General features: G+C 51.7%; 1 protein-coding gene across 2 annotated transcripts; it reads right to left on the reverse strand.

Annotated features, from left to right (window-relative positions):
• Positions 1 to 5,645: 5,645 nt before the first annotated feature.
• VAX1 (ventral anterior homeobox 1) lies at positions 5,646 to 15,801 on the reverse strand. Of its 2 annotated transcripts, XM_063710537.1 has the most exons (4): positions 14,920 to 15,801; positions 13,580 to 13,767; positions 9,558 to 9,595; positions 5,646 to 9,420 (listed from the first exon to the last, which is right to left on the reverse strand). In XM_063710537.1, exons 1-4 carry the CDS (start codon positions 15,158 to 15,160, stop codon positions 9,327 to 9,329), a joined length of 561 nt encoding a protein of 186 aa, XP_063566607.1. In that variant the 5' UTR covers positions 15,161 to 15,801; the 3' UTR covers positions 5,646 to 9,326. The 2 variants fall into 2 exon arrangements, with proteins under 2 accessions (XP_063566607.1, XP_030871350.3); XM_031015490.3 differs by having other exon boundaries at positions 8,645 to 11,698.
• Positions 15,802 to 16,925: the final 1,124 nt, after the last annotated feature.

The following is a 16,925-nucleotide window of genomic DNA, read 5'->3' on the forward strand; positions in this document are numbered from 1 at the left end:
CCACAATGAGGCATCACCTCACATCTCTTAGGACAATACTTTTAAGGATATATTTTCATGACATGACTTATGAAATCCTAGGGACCCAAATAAGCTGTCCTAATAAACTAACTTTGTGATTCCAGTCAATCAGTCCAACAAATGTTAAATTGCCTACTATGTACCAATCTAGGAACAGCAATTCCAACAGTAACAACAAATTCAAGAGAACAGTGAGAACTCTCAACCTCTTCATATACTATTAAACTTAAGAAAAATAATAATTAAAGTACTTTATTACATTTTTATACAAGGCAGTTTAGCCAATGCTTCTACCCTCTTAGGGAAGTTCTGGGAAAGGTGACTGTGCCTCTGACTCTTACAATTCAAGAGAAAAGTAAGAAGATAATCTGATTGGTGAGCACTACCATTCACTGAACCACTACATGGGTTGTTTTGTTTTGGAGATGGAGTTTCGCTCTTGTTGCCCAGGCTGGAGTGCAATGGTGCGATCTCAGCTCACTGCAACCTCTGCCTCCCGGGTGCAAGCAATTATCCTGCCTCAGCCTCCCAAGTAGTTGGGATTACAGGCATGTACCACCAAGCCCAGCTCATTTTGTATTTGTAGTAGAGATGGGGTTTCTCCATGTTGGTCAGGCTGGTCTCAAACTCCTGACCTTAGGTGATCTGCCTGCCTCGGCCTCCCAATACGTGGGTTCTTTAAAAGGCAGGGGTTCTATCCCTCTTCACTCTTCATTTTCCCCTTCTCTACCTGTGACTAGACAGGTAAATTCAATTCCAGAAGACAAGAGACAACTTTGAGAGTCATTTGATGCCACTTAAATTTGGAACCCTATGTGGCACCTAGTTTGCAGCTGATTTGAGACAGAAAGAAAAGGTAGTGAGTAATTAGCACCCCTTAACTTCCAATAATGACATAAGTGACCCCTGACCTTGGGTCACCCAACATCTACCTACATTCCAAATTATCTCTACCTAATTTTGCATGTCTGATTACTGTTCCTAATGTACTGCCAGAGTACTCTTAAAAGGATTGCTGGCCAGGCACGGTGGCTCACGCCTATAATCCCAACACTTTGGGAGGCCAAGGTGGGTGGATTGCTTGAGGCCAGGAGTTCGAGACCAGCTTGGTCAACACGGTGAAACCCCATCTTTACTAAAAATACAAAAAAAATCAGCTGGGCGTAGTAGTGCATGTCTGTGATCCCAGCTACTCGGGAGGCTGAGACACGAGAACTGCTTGAACCCGAGAGGCAGTGAGTCGAGATCACGTTGCTGCAGCTGCACTCTAGCCTGGGTGACAGAACAAGACCCTGTCTCATAAAAAAAAAAAAAAAAAAAAAAAATTGCTGGCCAGGCACGGTGACTCATACCTGTAATCTGAACACTTTGGGAGGCCAAGGTGGGAGGATTGCTTGAGTCTAGAAGTTCAAGACCAGCCTGGGCAATACAGTCAGACACTGTCTCTACAAAAAATAAAAAAATAGCTGGGCATGGTGGTGCATGCCTGCAGTCCCAGCTACTCAGGAGGCTGAGGTGGGAGGGTCCCTTGAGCCTGGGAGGTTGAAGCTGCAGTGAGCCATGATCTGCACCACTGCACTCCAGCCTGGGTGACAGAGCAAGATTATGTCTCAAAAAAAAAAAAAAAATTGCCAAACTTCAGATGTGTCACTGATGGTCCTGACTCTAACCTGGGGGTTAATGAGCCTCAGGCAATGAAAAAAGTGGACCCTGAATTCAGAGAAAAAGCTTGAGGGTAGAGCACATTTGACAGTGAAGCAAAACTCAGGAGTTAAGCATCATATTCAGAGTGGTATTCCAGTACTCAGAAAAATAAAGTTCAAATTATAATCCCTTCACTGACACATTGATTCTCCATGTCTCAGGCTCTACATCTTTAAAACAGGCTGCACTTTGCTTTTCTCATTGAATTACTCTGTAATCCCACCACTTTGGGAGGCCGAGGTGAGTCGATCACCTGAGGTCAGGAGTTCAAGACCAGCCTGGCCAACGTGGTGAAACCCCATCTCTACTAAAAATACAAGAATTAGCCGAGCGTGGTGGTGGGCACCTGTAATCCCAGCTACTCAGGAGGCTGAAGCAGGGAGAATTGCTTGAACCCCAGAGGCAGAGGTTGCAGTGAGCTGAGATCGCACCACTGCACTCCGGCCTGGGCGATGCAGTGAGACTCTGTCTCAAAAAATAAGATAAAATAAAAGTAATAATTCTATTTACAGATGAGGATTCTGACTGAAAATAGTTATTTGCCTAAGTTCACATGGCCAATAAAAGTCAAAGGTGGAATTCAAAGCCCAAGTTTTCCTACTATTGCTATATTGTGGGGGTTAAGGTGATGACTGGGATACCTGCTGCAGGAACCTTGCCCCGAGTTACTTGGAAACTGCTTCCTACTCTGCCATGACCTGCCCAGGCTAAGAAAAATTGCTGAGCCAAACATGGACCCAGCTCCTTACTCAGAACCTAGGGAAGCAACCTGGCCTCAAAGCCACTTATATTTGTCTCAGAATTGCAAGATCCCCTCCGATGTTGGCAGACATCACTAATGATCAGCATACTTTTCCACGGAGGCCTCAGAATCCTCCACAACTTAGTACCCCCAGGCAGCTACCATCAAATAATTCAACTTAGCATGAGAGTTGAACTTATTTGCCACCCTCCCACTGGTCTCTGAACAGAGGCGGTCATAGGCAGCTCAGGGAAAGGATCTTAAAACGAAAATAATGGTGATGTCTAGAAACAAATGTTGGCATTAATGTGTTAACTAACTTGTTTCTCATCCCATCACTGATGAGACACCTACCTACTTTCTATCCTCCCCACCTGCAGCTTAATCCCAGACCGCAACACCAATCTGTTTACTAACCTTTCTCACCTGTCGGCACCCATCTCATCTTGTAACTGGGCTTTCCTCCCATCGTTACCCTGCCCAAAACCTCCCCTTCACCTACAGAATAGAGATCTTTAGTTTGGTCTCCAAGCCCTTCCTTGACCAGGCCACTTTGCAAGCCTTATCTTACACCTCTACTCGATGTGAGCCCCCCACCTCCTTCACATCATTTCCTTTTCTTTTTCTCTCCCCTCCGTTTCTCCCTGGGATGCCCTGGTTAAGAACCCAAATACCTTCTTGATCATCTCAGAATTCTACAGGCTGTCTGCCCATCCCTGCCCATAATGCTCCCACTCCACTGTGCTTACTTCCCTCGCATCAGCTGACAACTAGGACAGAAAACTGAATTTGCCTTTAGCTCTTCCCGGGAAGGGACTAAGCCAGACCCTCAGTAAAATGGGCTGATGACCTGACTTTCTGGCCACCGATCTAACAGATGGCAGTCTTATCTAACCCATGAGACGCAAGGGAAGGAAACCAAAACAAAAACCTGGCACTCCGTCCGTCCTGTGCACCCTTAGCAAGCCCCTCAGCAAGCCCCTCAGCCCCCATGCCGCTGCTTCCCTCAGTGCAAGAAGCTGGGGGTCAAGGGCGTGGGTCTGGAGGGCGGAGCGCTAGGTGCTGGAAGGGGCCTTCCAGGGGGCGCTGCCGCCGCTTGACGTCACTTCCCGCCGCTCCACTGCCTTGGGTCACAGCTGGCGTCTTAAGGGCCGGACCCAGGAAGGTATTTTCAGTCCCTATTTCTGCCCGTGCTGGCAAGAGAGCATGGGAGCCGGACTCAGCGTGGGTCGGGGCCCTGCCGCTAAAACCGTCAAAGCAGGCCTAACTTACCACTTTCCTGGTGAGGCCCCGGCCTCCGTGGACGGAAGCTGTGGGAGATGGGCTGCGTGAGGTGCCGGGTCCAGGCTCACAGGAAGAGAGCTCCAGGAGTCCCTAGAGCGCCAGCCCTGCCTCCTTTCTAGCCCTAGCGCCTGGCCCTCGCCTCACCTCCTAGCACGCATGCCCCATTGCGCATGCCAAATGGCTCACATGGCGCAGGCTCCACGGCTTTCCTGCCCTTGGGCCCTCCTGCCTTCCGGGCTGAGGCCTCTGCCCCAATTCACAGCTATCTCCCCAGCTTTGGAGCCAACTCGGCCTCCAGTACCCCCACTAAACCCTTATTAGCTTCAGGCTCCTCATCAAATTCCCTCTCTGATACAAGGAAAATGGTTTCAAAATTCCACTTGGACCCGATCTTGATATCAATGCCACCACCGGGCACCTCTAGTCAGACACTAAGATCTGTTGGTTTTATTTAAGCACAATGCCTTGAAACCATTTCTCCTCTCCATTTCTGCTGCCACTTCACCAAGCAACCCTCACCCCCACCCCCTACCCCCACCATCATCGCATCACCATCATCCTCTCTTGCTCTCCTGTTCCTATGGAAGTGTACTCACTAACTGGCATCTGCCTCAGAATCCGTGCACTCCTGTTCCCATGCCACCTCTTCTGGGATTCTCCCCCAGATTGCCAGAGAGACCTTGTAAAATGAGAACTACAATGATTCCATGATCTCCTTGGGAGAACTTTTCAGTGGCTCCTCATCGCCCTGATGGCAAAAACCAAGTGTTATCAACGTGGTATTCCAGGTGCTGCCTGCATTCCTGCCTCTTCTCCCACTACTTGCACTCAGCCATCCTCACTGCTTCCTCTCCATTCCCAGCTCTTAGCATTCTCCTTCTCATACCTATCCATTGAAATTGGTTGACTCAAGAACTGAGGAGATTAGCATGTAGGAAGTTTACTAGGGAGTGCTTCAAGTTCAACAGTGTAGAAGGGAAAGGAAGGAAGCAGTATTGGACAGAGGTCAAACTGCATAGGGATCTCAACAGAGGCCTCAGCCATTCCTTCTAAGAGTTTAGAAGATGGGATGAGTCTTCAAATATATCCAAAGTTGGGGTGCAAGAACCAGGCTTATCCCCAGGTCTACCAGTCATTGGAAACCACCCTGGAAAGTCATTGGAAACCACTTGAGCACAGTGGCTCTCTTCAGATGAGGCAGTCTCCAATGAACAGACAGCTGAGAGCTGTCTGCCGAGTCATTAAAATAATAATTTAGCATTTTGGTAGAGATGCTGTGCTTACTAATGGCTTTGATACCAAGTCTAAAGGCAGGGGGGGTAAATTCCATTATGCCTGACCCAATCACGTTCCCCTTCCTCAGGAAAGGACTTTAGGCCAACACCCTCATTTTACAGATGGGGAAACTGAGGCCCAGAGAGACTCTCAGATAGTCAGCTATCTCAATCACAGTCTTATAATAAATAGCTAATATTTGAGCATATAACTTATCCTAGGCTTGTACTAGATGCTTTAGATGCTTTATCCAACTAAACAACCATGACAATCCTATGAGGTAGGTGCCATTATTACTTTGATTTGATATACATGGAAATAGGTTTAGAGCAGTCAGATGACTAATTTGTCCAAGATTACACAGCTATTAAGTGGTATATCTGGGATTTGAACCCCAGTCATTCTGACTCCAGAACCATAACTAGAAACCATTAAGATGAATTACTTTTTCTCTGTGCATTAAACCAGCATAGTACACATTGTATGATACCAGGGAATGCTATGTACGTGTTTATATGTGGTATATGTGTATGTGTTATTGCTATACATGTTATGTTGTTGTTAACACACATAACAGACTTTTTTATATGAAGAAAACTTTTACATGAAAAATTTTATATATATTTTACACATATATATGATGTGATTTATTTTTAAGAATGGGTACAACACTACCACATAAAGCATAATATTTATTTTCTGTTTCAGGGTAAGAAGATAGGCAAATGTGTTTCTAGAAAGAAAATTATTTTCATATTAGCTAGAAATCAGAGAATACCCAAGTAATTTTCAACTTCCATGTCCATTGCATGCCAGGTTCTCTGGACCTGGTGGCCTTGCTCCTTCCAGAACTCATGTCTCTTCAAACAGAAGCTTTCAGTTCCAACCAAGAAGGGTGTGCATCTGAATGCTTTTCAGCAAACCTGAAGGGCTCTCCTCCTCCTTTCCCCAAACTACCAGGTCTGTAAGGGAGCAGCCTCTCCAGGAAGGTGGTCCCCATTGAGTTTATAAAAGACCTTCCCTGAGACCTGAGAAACCACCAAAGTAGATCTCTCTTTTCTCTCCTGCTCCATTAAAATGAAACCTCCATGAAAATGAAAAAGACTGAAATGTAAAGATTTCCCGACGTAGAAATGGTGTTAAATTACAATAGCATAATGTGGTCCAAGAAATTCTAAACTGTGTCAGAAACTGTGGATTAATTTGTTTAACAAACATTCATTGTATTCCTACCAAATGCCAGGCCCTGGGCCAGATGCAGGAGGCTGCAGTGTTTTGGGAGTTTGCCATTTAATACAGTACTTCTCAAATATTAGTCTGGATAAGAATCACTTTGGAAAAGTGTTTAAAATGCACGTTCCTAAGCCCCAACCTAGTTTCTGATTCATCAGATGGGACTAGGGCTTAGGAACCTGGAATTTTAGCCAGTCCCCAGATGATTCTGAAGCAGCTGGTCCTCAGTTGTATCTTGAAAAACATTGACCTAGTATGTTTTTAAGTTTTGATCAGCCATTTAATCAAGCCACTTAAACTCAGGATTTCAGGGGGTTAGAAGAGATATATGATTTCTAAATCCTTCAAGAAATCTTAAAAAGACTTCTTAAAAAAGGCTTTCTATGCAAGAACAGCACACCAATATGACACAATTTCTTTTCAAACGGGAGAAAGACACTGTGTGTCATCATATGGCTTATGTGGCTGAAGGGAAGAAGTTAAAAGGGTATCCTTGGAACCATTCAAGAAGGGGTGTGTGTGTGTGTGTGTGTGTGTGTAAATCATCAACTTGTATAGTTAAGCTTTGTGTACTTTACCCTATGAGTGTTTACCTCATGGATATTATAATTCAATTTATAAATAATCATTTTTAAGGATGTATAAGACCAAAGAAGGTAAGGGGTTTAAAGATGTCATTCTAGAGAGACGTAGAGGGAAAGAGTTGGGACAGTGGCAGGAAAAAAAAAGGAAGGAGGGAGAAATTCAAACTTCTTGATGAGGGCACCAAGTAAATCCTCAGCAGCTGGTGTAATAGATGGCTAGATATGGACATTAGCAGATGTGGGTGCAAATAGGCTAAAGAATTCAGGTACCATGATCCAGACACTGTGGGCACAAAAAGAAGGAAAGGAGGAAGGAGGGGAGAAAGGGAAGAAGGAAAGAGGGGGCAAAGGGGGAAGAGAGAAAAAAACTGAAAGAAAGAGGCCTCTGGCCCTAGGGGGAGCTTACAGTCTTGGGTTCTGAGCAGCCATGTGGCTTTGAGCAAGTTATTTGCTCCAGTCCTGTATGAGTCTTTAAAACGGAGCTGGACCTCCCAAAGCCACCATGAGGAATAGTAGAATGGTGTATGTAAAATGCTATTTGTAAACTATAAAGGGTTGCCAAATGCTACTTATGAATACATTCTGGCTGAAGGTTAGACCAACTGCAAGTGTGGATACGAGCATGTGTCCCGTTTAGCTCTCCAAGTGACTTCCCACATCTTTCTTGAACCTGACCCCCAAACTCACAGGGCTTTGCTAAGAGGTTTTCTCCCTTTTTCTTTTCTGCTCTGAAACAATTTGGCGGTTGCTTTGTGCAGGCCTGAGCATCAGATTCTTTTCAGCTCCCCCCTCCTGCAGCTGTTCCTCCTTCCACCTTTCCCCAGGCAGGCCCAGCTATTGGCATAGAGGCTATCTGCCTCCTCCTCCAAGGCCTGTGAGTCTCCAGTTGGAAGCCAGAAGCCTCCAGGGACCAAGGCAGCTTACTGGAGGCCCTTGGGGAAGGAGGGAAAAGAAGATAGTCACTAAAATTAAATGAATTTTCTATAAATGTTTTTAAATTAAAATTGCAATTCTTTTTCTATGCAGAAGAGGCTCTTTAAGAACAATTGCACTCCCTGAGTGGCAGGCAAAGAGCTCAGCAGCTCTTCCCAAAGCCAGGGAGGGAAGGGAGGTGAGCGCAGAAGTTATGAGGTGACTTGTCCTTCCCTCTTTCAGGGGTAAGAAAGCAAAAAGGAGAAAGAGCAGGAAGCTGGAAGGAGGGATCTGCTTGGTGACTTCCCAGGCTGAGGCCCCTGGGAGAGGAGGCTGAATTTGTTGGGAATCCCAAGCTAGGATTTTGTGTTTTCTTTTGTTCCAAAAAGTTATGCCACCTTCTCCCTTCCTTCTCATCCCTGGAGGGCCCCAGCCACCAGCCTTGAAGCTGCAGCGAGAGCCACCCACTGCCTTGGCCTTTGGGACCCCTTGAGCAGGAGAAAAAAACCAGAAAACCAAAAGAGAGAGAGAGACCTGGAAGGAAGAAGTAATGGAGGAGGGAGACAGGGGGAACGAGAGGGGAGCCCACACCACAGAGAGAGAACTTAAAGGAAGCGCAGGCGTTTACGGGACAGGAGCGCGGAAGAAAAGAGTAGAAAAGGAAAAGCAGTTTCAAGCAAGAGAAAGTAAGGACAGGCGGACAGGGAGGGGAAGAGCCAAGAGAAACCAAGCTAAGGGATCTGCAGCAACTTTGAGAAATAAAAGTGAACTGTCTGTGGGCGGCTGCTGTGATCTCAGCAAAAAGCGGAGCTCAAGGCTCAGGGACTCCGCCGCCCACACTGTGCCCCGCCTTATTTTGGATGCCTCCAACTTCAGCTTCAGGCACAGTACACGAGTAGGGGCAGTAAGGCCTGGCTAGGGCCGGTGCTGCACGGGAGCTGCGGGTCCCTGCAACACCCAGGTGTGCAGGCGCTACAAGAAGGAGCCGGGGCCGCTGCACCCGCAGCGCGGACTTCGTCCCGTGCTGCACACGCTTTAGAAGAGCGTGTCCGGAAGTGTCCTCCCCGGCCCTCCTCGCTTCCCAAGATTTGTTTGCAACGTCTACACCCGTCACCACCGCATAAGCACCAGGGTGAGGAGGTCTCTTTGCAGGAATTAATATCGATTTCAGTCTCCTGCTCCTTCAAAGTTTCTCTTTGACGATGGCGAGACTTACATTCTAAGTCAGAAGAAAATAAAACCTTGCCTATTCTGGGCCCATGATTGCACAAAATCCAAAATGCTGCCGGCATGAAGATGCAGCTGGAAGACTCTAGAAACCTAGCATTAGGAGGCAGGGACTTTATAGTGCCCAGAGATGAGTTCCTAAATAAACTAAGAATTACGCAGTGGGAAATTAAGGAGGAGGGTCTGAGGGGCCGACCTCAGAGGGACAGATAGAGAAATCGAGAGCGAAGCACTCAAGGAGGTGGAACAAATCGTCGTAGCCAGGCGTCTCTGCCTCTCCGGAAACCCGAAATCCGCCCAAACCTCATCCCAGGCGCTCACGGTACCAGTCGCAGGGCCCCGCACTATAGGGGCTGCCACCCTCTGCCCCCGGAGTCCCCACGCCGAGACTCATCATTTGCTGGCTCTTTCTTCCTTTTCTTCTTTTGTTTTTTTATCCTTCAAATATAAGACAAAAATACACCTCATTTATCATCATAGATATATATATTTCACTCTCACCACATAAATACAAAACATCCAAATATCCAAAACATTCAGAACAAAGTTAGTAGCCTGGATTCAGTGACACCTACCCGCGTTTGAATCGTTCATTATTTTCTTCACTATTTGCCTAGAAAAAAAAAAAGATGAAAAAGAGGGGGAGAGTTTCCGACGTAAATAATTTACAATAAAATTACTATTTTAAAAAAGTGTTTTTCGCTTGCTTCAGATGGACGAATACATTCTAGACACTGCGGCACCTCGCAGTCTGGGTCTGTGATTTTGGTTAAAATGTGGGTGGCCGTGGCTGTAGGGACGATCGCCGCTGCGCAGGGTAAGGAAAGAGGGTGTCGCGGTTCGTGTTCTGATTTGGGATCACTGAAACCCTAAGACTGGGGAGGCGAGGGGAGTGTCTTTCCTATCAATCACACAAGACGCTATCTGGACTCCGAGACTACTGCTAGAGGAGGCCCGACCGCCCAGCGGCGTCCCTGCCTCCCCTTCCGCAAAGAACTGCTCAGAAATCCAGACGTTTCCTGCGTGCAGGAAGGGTTTTGTGAATCCGGGTGTTTGCGAGAGGAGGCAATGAGTGCTGACTCGTTTTCCAAACCGAGCAATTGTGCCCGAAGCTACGCGCCTGGGAGGCCGTAGGGTGAAGCGCCGGCTGCGCAGGCTACCGCCGGCAGCCGCTTTGCTCTTTCCTGGTGGAGTGGGAAGCTGTCGGCCACCGCCCCGAACAGGCTCGGAGAAAAGATTCTGAATTTACTTTGATTAGCGGCGTTACCTTTTCCTTTGCTTTTCCCCCATTAAATTCCTGTTTAAAGTTACAACACCCAGAACCTTAATTTTGCATTGCCCTGTGGGGCATTCTGTATCCTGAATTTTCTTACACCTTCCAAATTTCATCATTGGAAGTATTTAAAAACTGGTTCCACTTCATCTGGTTTTACGTAGCAATTGCTTTTATTGCTGATTAGATCAAATTTATCAGTGTCGTTGCCTACTACGACGTTTGTTACTGTTTCCTGGGGTCGGGGATGGTTGTGATTGGAGTTGCCCTAAAGGGGAGAAAAACCGCAGGATTTGCCCGCCAGGAAGCTGTGTTGTGTACCGACTATCCCGAGAGGTCCGCAAAGCGGGGCCCAGGGGCTCCCACAAGCCCTGGTTTCCCTGGCAAGAGGAAGGAACGTCCTCCTTTTTTGGTCTAAAGAAACCTGGAAGCCCCTGGGGTCTGCGCGCAGTTTTCCTCTTTCAAATATTCCTAGGAATAGTCGGCAGCGGCAGCAGCCGCAGCAGCCGCGAATCTAGAGCAAACGTCCTGTGCTTTGGAGTTAGAACCAGTCTTTTCCCTCCTGGGCTGGGCACGGGGTCAGGGCATCAGGTTGACTAACTCGGGCATTTTTCCCAATTCTTTGGATCGCTCCTGGATTCAGAAGGAAGTTGGGGGTTGGGGAGGAATCTCAGAGGAAAGGTAGTAGAAAAAAAATAGCCCGAATGAGATGAAATTGGTAGCAGAGTCTAGTGGGAAAGGAGAGCTGTCAGAGGCCTGGTAGGAGCCAGGAGCCCAGCGCAGGAGCTCTGGGCACCTAATGCGCGTGAGTCCATAAATATCACCACAATAGATACTATAAATATAAATACAGGGAAACACTTAAAATCAGTCCAGCGCTTTTTTCTCGGCCCCTTCTTTATTGTTGGTCCGGGAGTAAGGCTCGAAGGCCGAGGAGCTCAGATATCGGGCGGAGAGTTCTTGCAAATTCCCAGCTAGCGAACCAGCCATTGTTAACGGGGCGGAGGACAGGCGGCTGGCGACGGAGCCGAGCAGCGAGGGCACCGGCAGGCTGAAGAGGCTGTGGCCCGCGGCCGGGGCGCCTGCGTGCAATCCCCCCGGCCCGGCGGGCCCGGGGCCTGGAGCACCGCCCACAGCCGGCGGGTGCGGGGATGCGGCGCCAGCTGGGCCCGGGACGGCGGCGGCGGCTGCGGCGGCCGAGCCTGCAGCGGCGCCCGCGCCCAGGGCCGGCAAGCTGGGCCCGCGCAGCGCTGAGCCGAGAGCGCCCGTGGCGCAAGGCGGCAGCAGCGCAGGCAGGCCGGGCGGCGACAACAGGCGGCCCTGCTCCAGCAGCCGTAGCACGCTGCACGTGGCCGCGGTCTCCGACACCACCGAGCGTAGCTCCGAGTCCTTGCCCTGGTCCTTCTTCTGCTTGGTGCGCCGGTTCTGGAACCAGACCTTCACCTGCGCGCCGGGGTGCGGGGAGAGTGGGAGAGAGGGGCAAGGAAGACCAGCGTCAAAGGAAGCGAGCTCCCGGGGCGCGCGGCTCCGGGACTCTCCCCAAGTCCCAGACCTACCCGCAGCCCCACCCAGCAGCCGGAGGGGTCCGGTCCGGGGCGCTGCTGGGGGAGCTGGCGCCGCCACGAGGGGGACACAGCTGCTCCACCGGGCTGCGCTTCCGGGTCAGGGAAGCAGGCCCAGGCAGGCGCCGCTTACACAGAACAAAGTAATAAAATGCCTACGGCAGGAACTCGAAGGAAGACCGGAAAGGGTTTCACTGGCTTCCGCGCTACCCCGCAGCGGTGTTTGGGGCTCACAGATGTGTGAATCAGTGCAGTCCCAAAGCCGGAATTTCCGGTGGAGGGTGTGAGGCCCTAGGGTGCGGTGAAGGAAGAGGGAAGAAGGAAGAGGGAAGTGGGAAGAGAGGCGGGGAGTGAGTATTGCCCAGCCTTTCTGGACCCAGGCCCCTGGCCCAATGCGCTCGGATTTAGTCCTAGAAGCACTACTCCTGGTGAAGGCTACAAAGGACCATTTCCTGCTTAAGACGTGACCATTAGCTAGCAGCAAGCAGGGAAAGTGGCTGCAGGAGAATAATATGTGCGGGAGACTTTATGTAGACCGAGATTTCTGCACCTCCTCTCACCAGATAGCTGCATTGAAGGGTCTGGTGATACTCTTAGTTTATCTCTCCACTGGTCTGAGTCATGAACTTGGAATCATGGGAGAAAGTCAGGAGGCTAAGGTGGATTGAATATTCCCCACTAACCTCCCCTCTCATTCTTCTGCCCCTCTGCAGGCCTAGCAGTGGCCCAGAAGAGTTTTGCAGCAATAGGCAAAGACTATCCTATTTAGATTTTATAAAATAAGAGGAGTAGTAGCAGAGAGAATAGAAAAAGCTACCACACCAACTCAAACTCAAAAAGAACACCCCTATCTGTTCTGTCAGTCCTCAGCTTTCAGCCCAGATCCCGGACCTAAAATGCTCTCCACCTGCTTCAGGGTTGGGCATGGGGAAAAGGATCAGTCTTCAGAAAGAAGGCTGCCGTAGCTAGGCCAAGCTGGTGACATGCCACTTGGCAAGTTCTTGGGTCCTCTCCTGGGCCCAGAGCCCACATGGCCAGCTCCAAGGGGCATCATATGGATTTAATGTAAAGGGAAAGATCTAAAGCACAATCAGCAGTACTGGCTTCTGGGTCCTAGATCTCTTTCCCATCACACACCTCACACATCATTGGCCCAGAAGACAGGGTCTCCTAGGTGCTCAGGGCTGGGGCCAGCTCAGAATGGGGAAAGCCTTCCTTTAAGGGTCAGGGCAGCCTGATCTGCACAGGCAGATCTCCAGGGGGGCGTACACCTAATTCCTGGGAATCATCCATGGTGCTGGGGCAGGGGGTGTTAGATCTAGCCTCACTCCTGTAGAATGGGCCTGGACGCTGTGTACAGCTGGGTGGGCCCACAAGGGGTGGGGCCTAGAAATCTAGCCAAAATGGGGTACCCCAAACAAGGGCAAAAGTCAGTTCTTTGTAGAGCAGAAGCTCGAAGGAAATGCTCAAAACCGGGGGACAATAAAAATTCCAAAAGGACAGGATTTGGGGCCTTCTGGGCCTAGGCCAAGGTGGATAAAACATGGGCCCTGGAGGATTTGGGGATGGCAGGAATGGTGGGGGGAAAGGATGTATTATCTAGGGGAAGGAATCCTTAGGCCTGTCTTACCCATCCTTCCCATCTCCTCCACCTCCCAAGGGTAGTTCTGTCAGAGCAGGTTAGGAGGTGAAGAGCAGGCTAGGTAGGGGTGGTGGGGAGGAAGGCTGGTGCAGAACTGTGTGCGGCCTGGTCGCCGGGTACCTGGGTCTCGGAGAGGTTAAGCTGCCGGGCGAGCTCGGTCCTCTCGCGGCCCACCACGTACTGGCAGCGCTGGAACTCCATCTCCAGCCGATAGAGCTGCTCCGCGGTGAAGGACGTGCGCGTCCTCTTAGGCCGGTCCAAGTCCAGGCCCTTGGGCAGGATGATCTCTCGGATGGACCCCTTGGCATCTGGGGAAGGGGAGATGTCAGCCGCCAGAACCCTCCCGTCCCCCTCCACCTCCTTGGCCCGAGCTGGATTTGGGGACACAGTCCCCAGAAGCGTGCAGTTTTGGGGATGGGGGGCGGGGTGCGGAGCGCGACCACAACCAGGTAGCAAAGACACTGTGTGGAGGACAAGGGGCCTAACTCCATACCGCTGACCGAAGGAGGGACCACACTTTGTCTTTTTGTAGAGTCCTCCAGACAGGGGAGAGAAAAAAATCCAATCAATTCCACATAGGCGGACGTTTCTTCCGGCCTGGGGGGGCCTCGGCTGAGCCTTCCGGGTCCCCTGTAGCCTGAGGGTACCCTTGTCGCCCCGCCCGGGTCCTGCGGGCCCCAGCTCTGGGCTTGCTGACCAGACCGTGATCCAGACGTCCCCACCCCCACCCTCGAGTCTCCTTCCCTCCGGAGTCCGCGCGGCGGAAGGAGGAGGGACTGAGTCGGGGCCGGCCGGGCCCGGCGATCTGCTGGCTGGGGCGGCGCCGGGCCGGGGCCCGGCCTCGCAGCCTCCGCCGCCGGGGCTAAGTGCACGCCGCGCATCCGAGAGCGGCAGAGCAGAGCACCAAAGCGGCAACCGCGGCTCCGTAACCAAGCCCAGCTGCCTCTCCCGGCGGCAGCGGTCGGGCACCGATCGCGGCCGTGGGGCCCTCGGCCCAGTGCACTAACTGGCAGGGCCGTAGCCCGCGATGGGCAGCTGTTCTCCGGGGCTCGCGTTCCCCCTTGGGTGCGCTCAGCTCTCCAGAGCGCGGGAGTCCCCTGGCCGGCTCCCGGCAGGTCGTCCGGCCCTTGGAGCGCGCACACCTCCTCCCGGAGTTTTCTGCTCCTTTCCCGGGTCGGAGGCCGCAGCCCGATGCCCGGCCGCACCCGCGCAGCCCCTCATCTCCCCCCGCAGCCCGGTCAGCGGGGCCCCTCCGGGCGTGGAGGGCCGAGGCCCCTGGAGAGCGCACCGGAGAGTCCCAGGCGCTTGTCCCCAGCCGGACTCGGGGCGGGGAGGGCCAACAACTTTCTCCCAAGTCCCAGCCGGCACTCCTTCCCACCGGCCTGTGTCGGCGGCAGCGCGCAGCTCCGGCCCCGGAGTCGACCCCAAAGAACGCGCCTGGCAGCCCTGCCCATCCCTACCTCGGACCAGTATCCGGCGGCAGTAATCCGGGTCCGCTGCGGAATTGGATTTACTTTTGTTACAATCCTCAGCAGCGCCCGACGCTGAGAAGGCGCCCTGCGGCTCCTTGAGGAAGGCGGCTGGGAGGTTCCCCTCCGCGCCCTTGCTCTCCCGACTCTCCTTGTGCGCGTTCTTCGAGACCCGGGCAGCCTCGGCGTCCGAGTGGCATCGAACGTCCATTTTGTCTGGTTTCCCGAACATAGGCAAGAACAACAACAAAAACAGAAAGGAAAAAAAAAAAAAGCAAAAAAAGGGGGGGGGGAGAAGGAAAAAAAAGAGGAAAAAGGGGACAAAACCCCCGACAACGCGGCCCGTACGCCCAGCCGGGCGACAGGCAAGGGGCAAGAATGAATGTCCCCGCGGGGAGGCTTCGGCGGCCGCGCGCGGGTCAGCGGCGACGGGAGAGTGGCGCGCTCGCCGAGAGGCGGCCAGTCTGGTCCAGGATCCCGGTGGAGCTGCGGCGAGGCCGCCTCGTCAGCACCCGCGTCCTCTGAGCACGTCCAGTGTCCCCAGCCTGGCGATCAGGTAGCGAACAGCGCAACTCCGAAATGCTGCGGCTCCCGCCTGTTTCTGAGACGGCGAGTTGTAGTTGTCCGACACCCGGGGGGACGCACACTCGCTGTTGCAATTGATTACGGGTAATTTCGCAGCCCCCACGTTTCGGTTACCTCATGAATACACTAAATTGTTTGGATAATATATCAGATCGTAATGGATGGTTTCTGTCCTTGTCCCCAATCAAGTAGGGGTTTAGCCAGTGAATAAACGGAAATGATTGGTCTTGCTTTCAGGAAACACACAATCAAAGACCCACACTTCCAGAAAAACTTTTGACAAGATTCATCCTGAATTGTTAGTACCATTAGCAGGCATTATTAACTTTCCTTTTGCCTTTGACCCTCCTGCTCACATACTGGCTAGAGGGGTTTTCTCCACACTCGCCAGATAGAGCTGAATGAGGGTTGGGCGGCGGGGGGGTGTGGGGGGAGAGAAAAAAAACCCCTGCACACCCTGCAGCAGAAGAAAGCAGTTGTCTGGGAGTGGGGGATGGGGGACAGAGGGGGGGGGAGAAAGTTTTCCCAAAAAGTATCTCCCTTGCACTCTAAAAAAGCCAAGCTTTTCCCCTAAACAACTCCTTCTTAACACACCTCGACGCAGACAGCCATCTTAAACTGCCACCTCTCTTCATTTAGTTCCAGTTGGATTTTTTCATGCCTGCACCTCCAGCAGCCCTGAGGCAGCCCATTCAAAGGGCAGCTTTGTACTCAGAGTCCAGCAGGAGAGAGAGGGGGAGAGGGAGAGACGGCCGAGAAATCTCAACTGTGAGATCTGCTTCAAAAAAAAAAAAAAAAAGTTTTCCCCTAGCTATTTCATTGTCTCTGCTACAATATCTTTGAGAAAAGCAACAGCCAGTAATCCAATAAGAGCATTGATTAGGCTACAATGATTCAATTCAAGCGCATGGCCTTGTGCAAGGAGCATGCTCCAGCCCTTCTCGTCACCTTGCCGGGGCAGAAGCCCTCTCCACGCCGCTCTCCCCATTCATTCCTTTATGGGAAATGCGGAGCAAAAGGAGTGAAAGATGGCAATTATCTAATTGGACTATTAACAAACAGTCCTCTGAGTGCGGCGGTCTGGCGTGGCTCCTGGGCGGGGGAAGGGCCGTGTTCCCTGCCCTCATTCACAAAGAGTGCAGGGGCCGGGGAGGAAAGGGGTTTTTTAAAGGGGGTGGGTGGGGGGAGAGGAGAGGTGGGAGGTTTGGCTGAGAATTTTTCCACACAATTCCAAGAATGGGGCGGAGGCGGGGGGAGGGGAGGGGGCTGGGGAGAGGGTCGCGGCGAGCGGGTGGGAGGAAGGCCGGGAGGGGGAGGGGTGCGAGTGTGTGTGGCGGGCCCCTAGGGGCTCCAGCTCGCAGCGACGCGCGCACCGTCCGCACCTCCCGCCCCGCCGCCACCTCCCCTGCCTC

The sequence above is a fragment of the Gorilla gorilla genome, chromosome 8, assembly GCF_029281585.2.
Source record: "Gorilla gorilla gorilla isolate KB3781 chromosome 8, NHGRI_mGorGor1-v2.1_pri, whole genome shotgun sequence".
NCBI lineage: Eukaryota > Metazoa > Chordata > Mammalia > Primates > Hominidae > Gorilla > Gorilla gorilla.

What these genes read in the sequence shown, in the direction of transcription:
- VAX1 (XM_031015490.3), bottom strand. Translation starts at nt 15,160, where the DNA reads ATGTTCGGGAAACCAGACAAAATGGACGTTCGATGCCACTCGGACGCC. An exon ending in CCGCCGGATACTGGTCCGAG is followed by an intron (nt 13,768 to 14,919) that starts GTAGGGATGGGC and finishes CCCCTTCCCCAG; the next exon opens with ATGCCAAGGGGTCCATCCGA. An exon ending in TTAACCTCTCCGAGACCCAG is followed by an intron (nt 11,699 to 13,579) that starts GTACCCGGCGAC and finishes CCCGGCGCGCAG; the next exon opens with GTGAAGGTCTGGTTCCAGAA.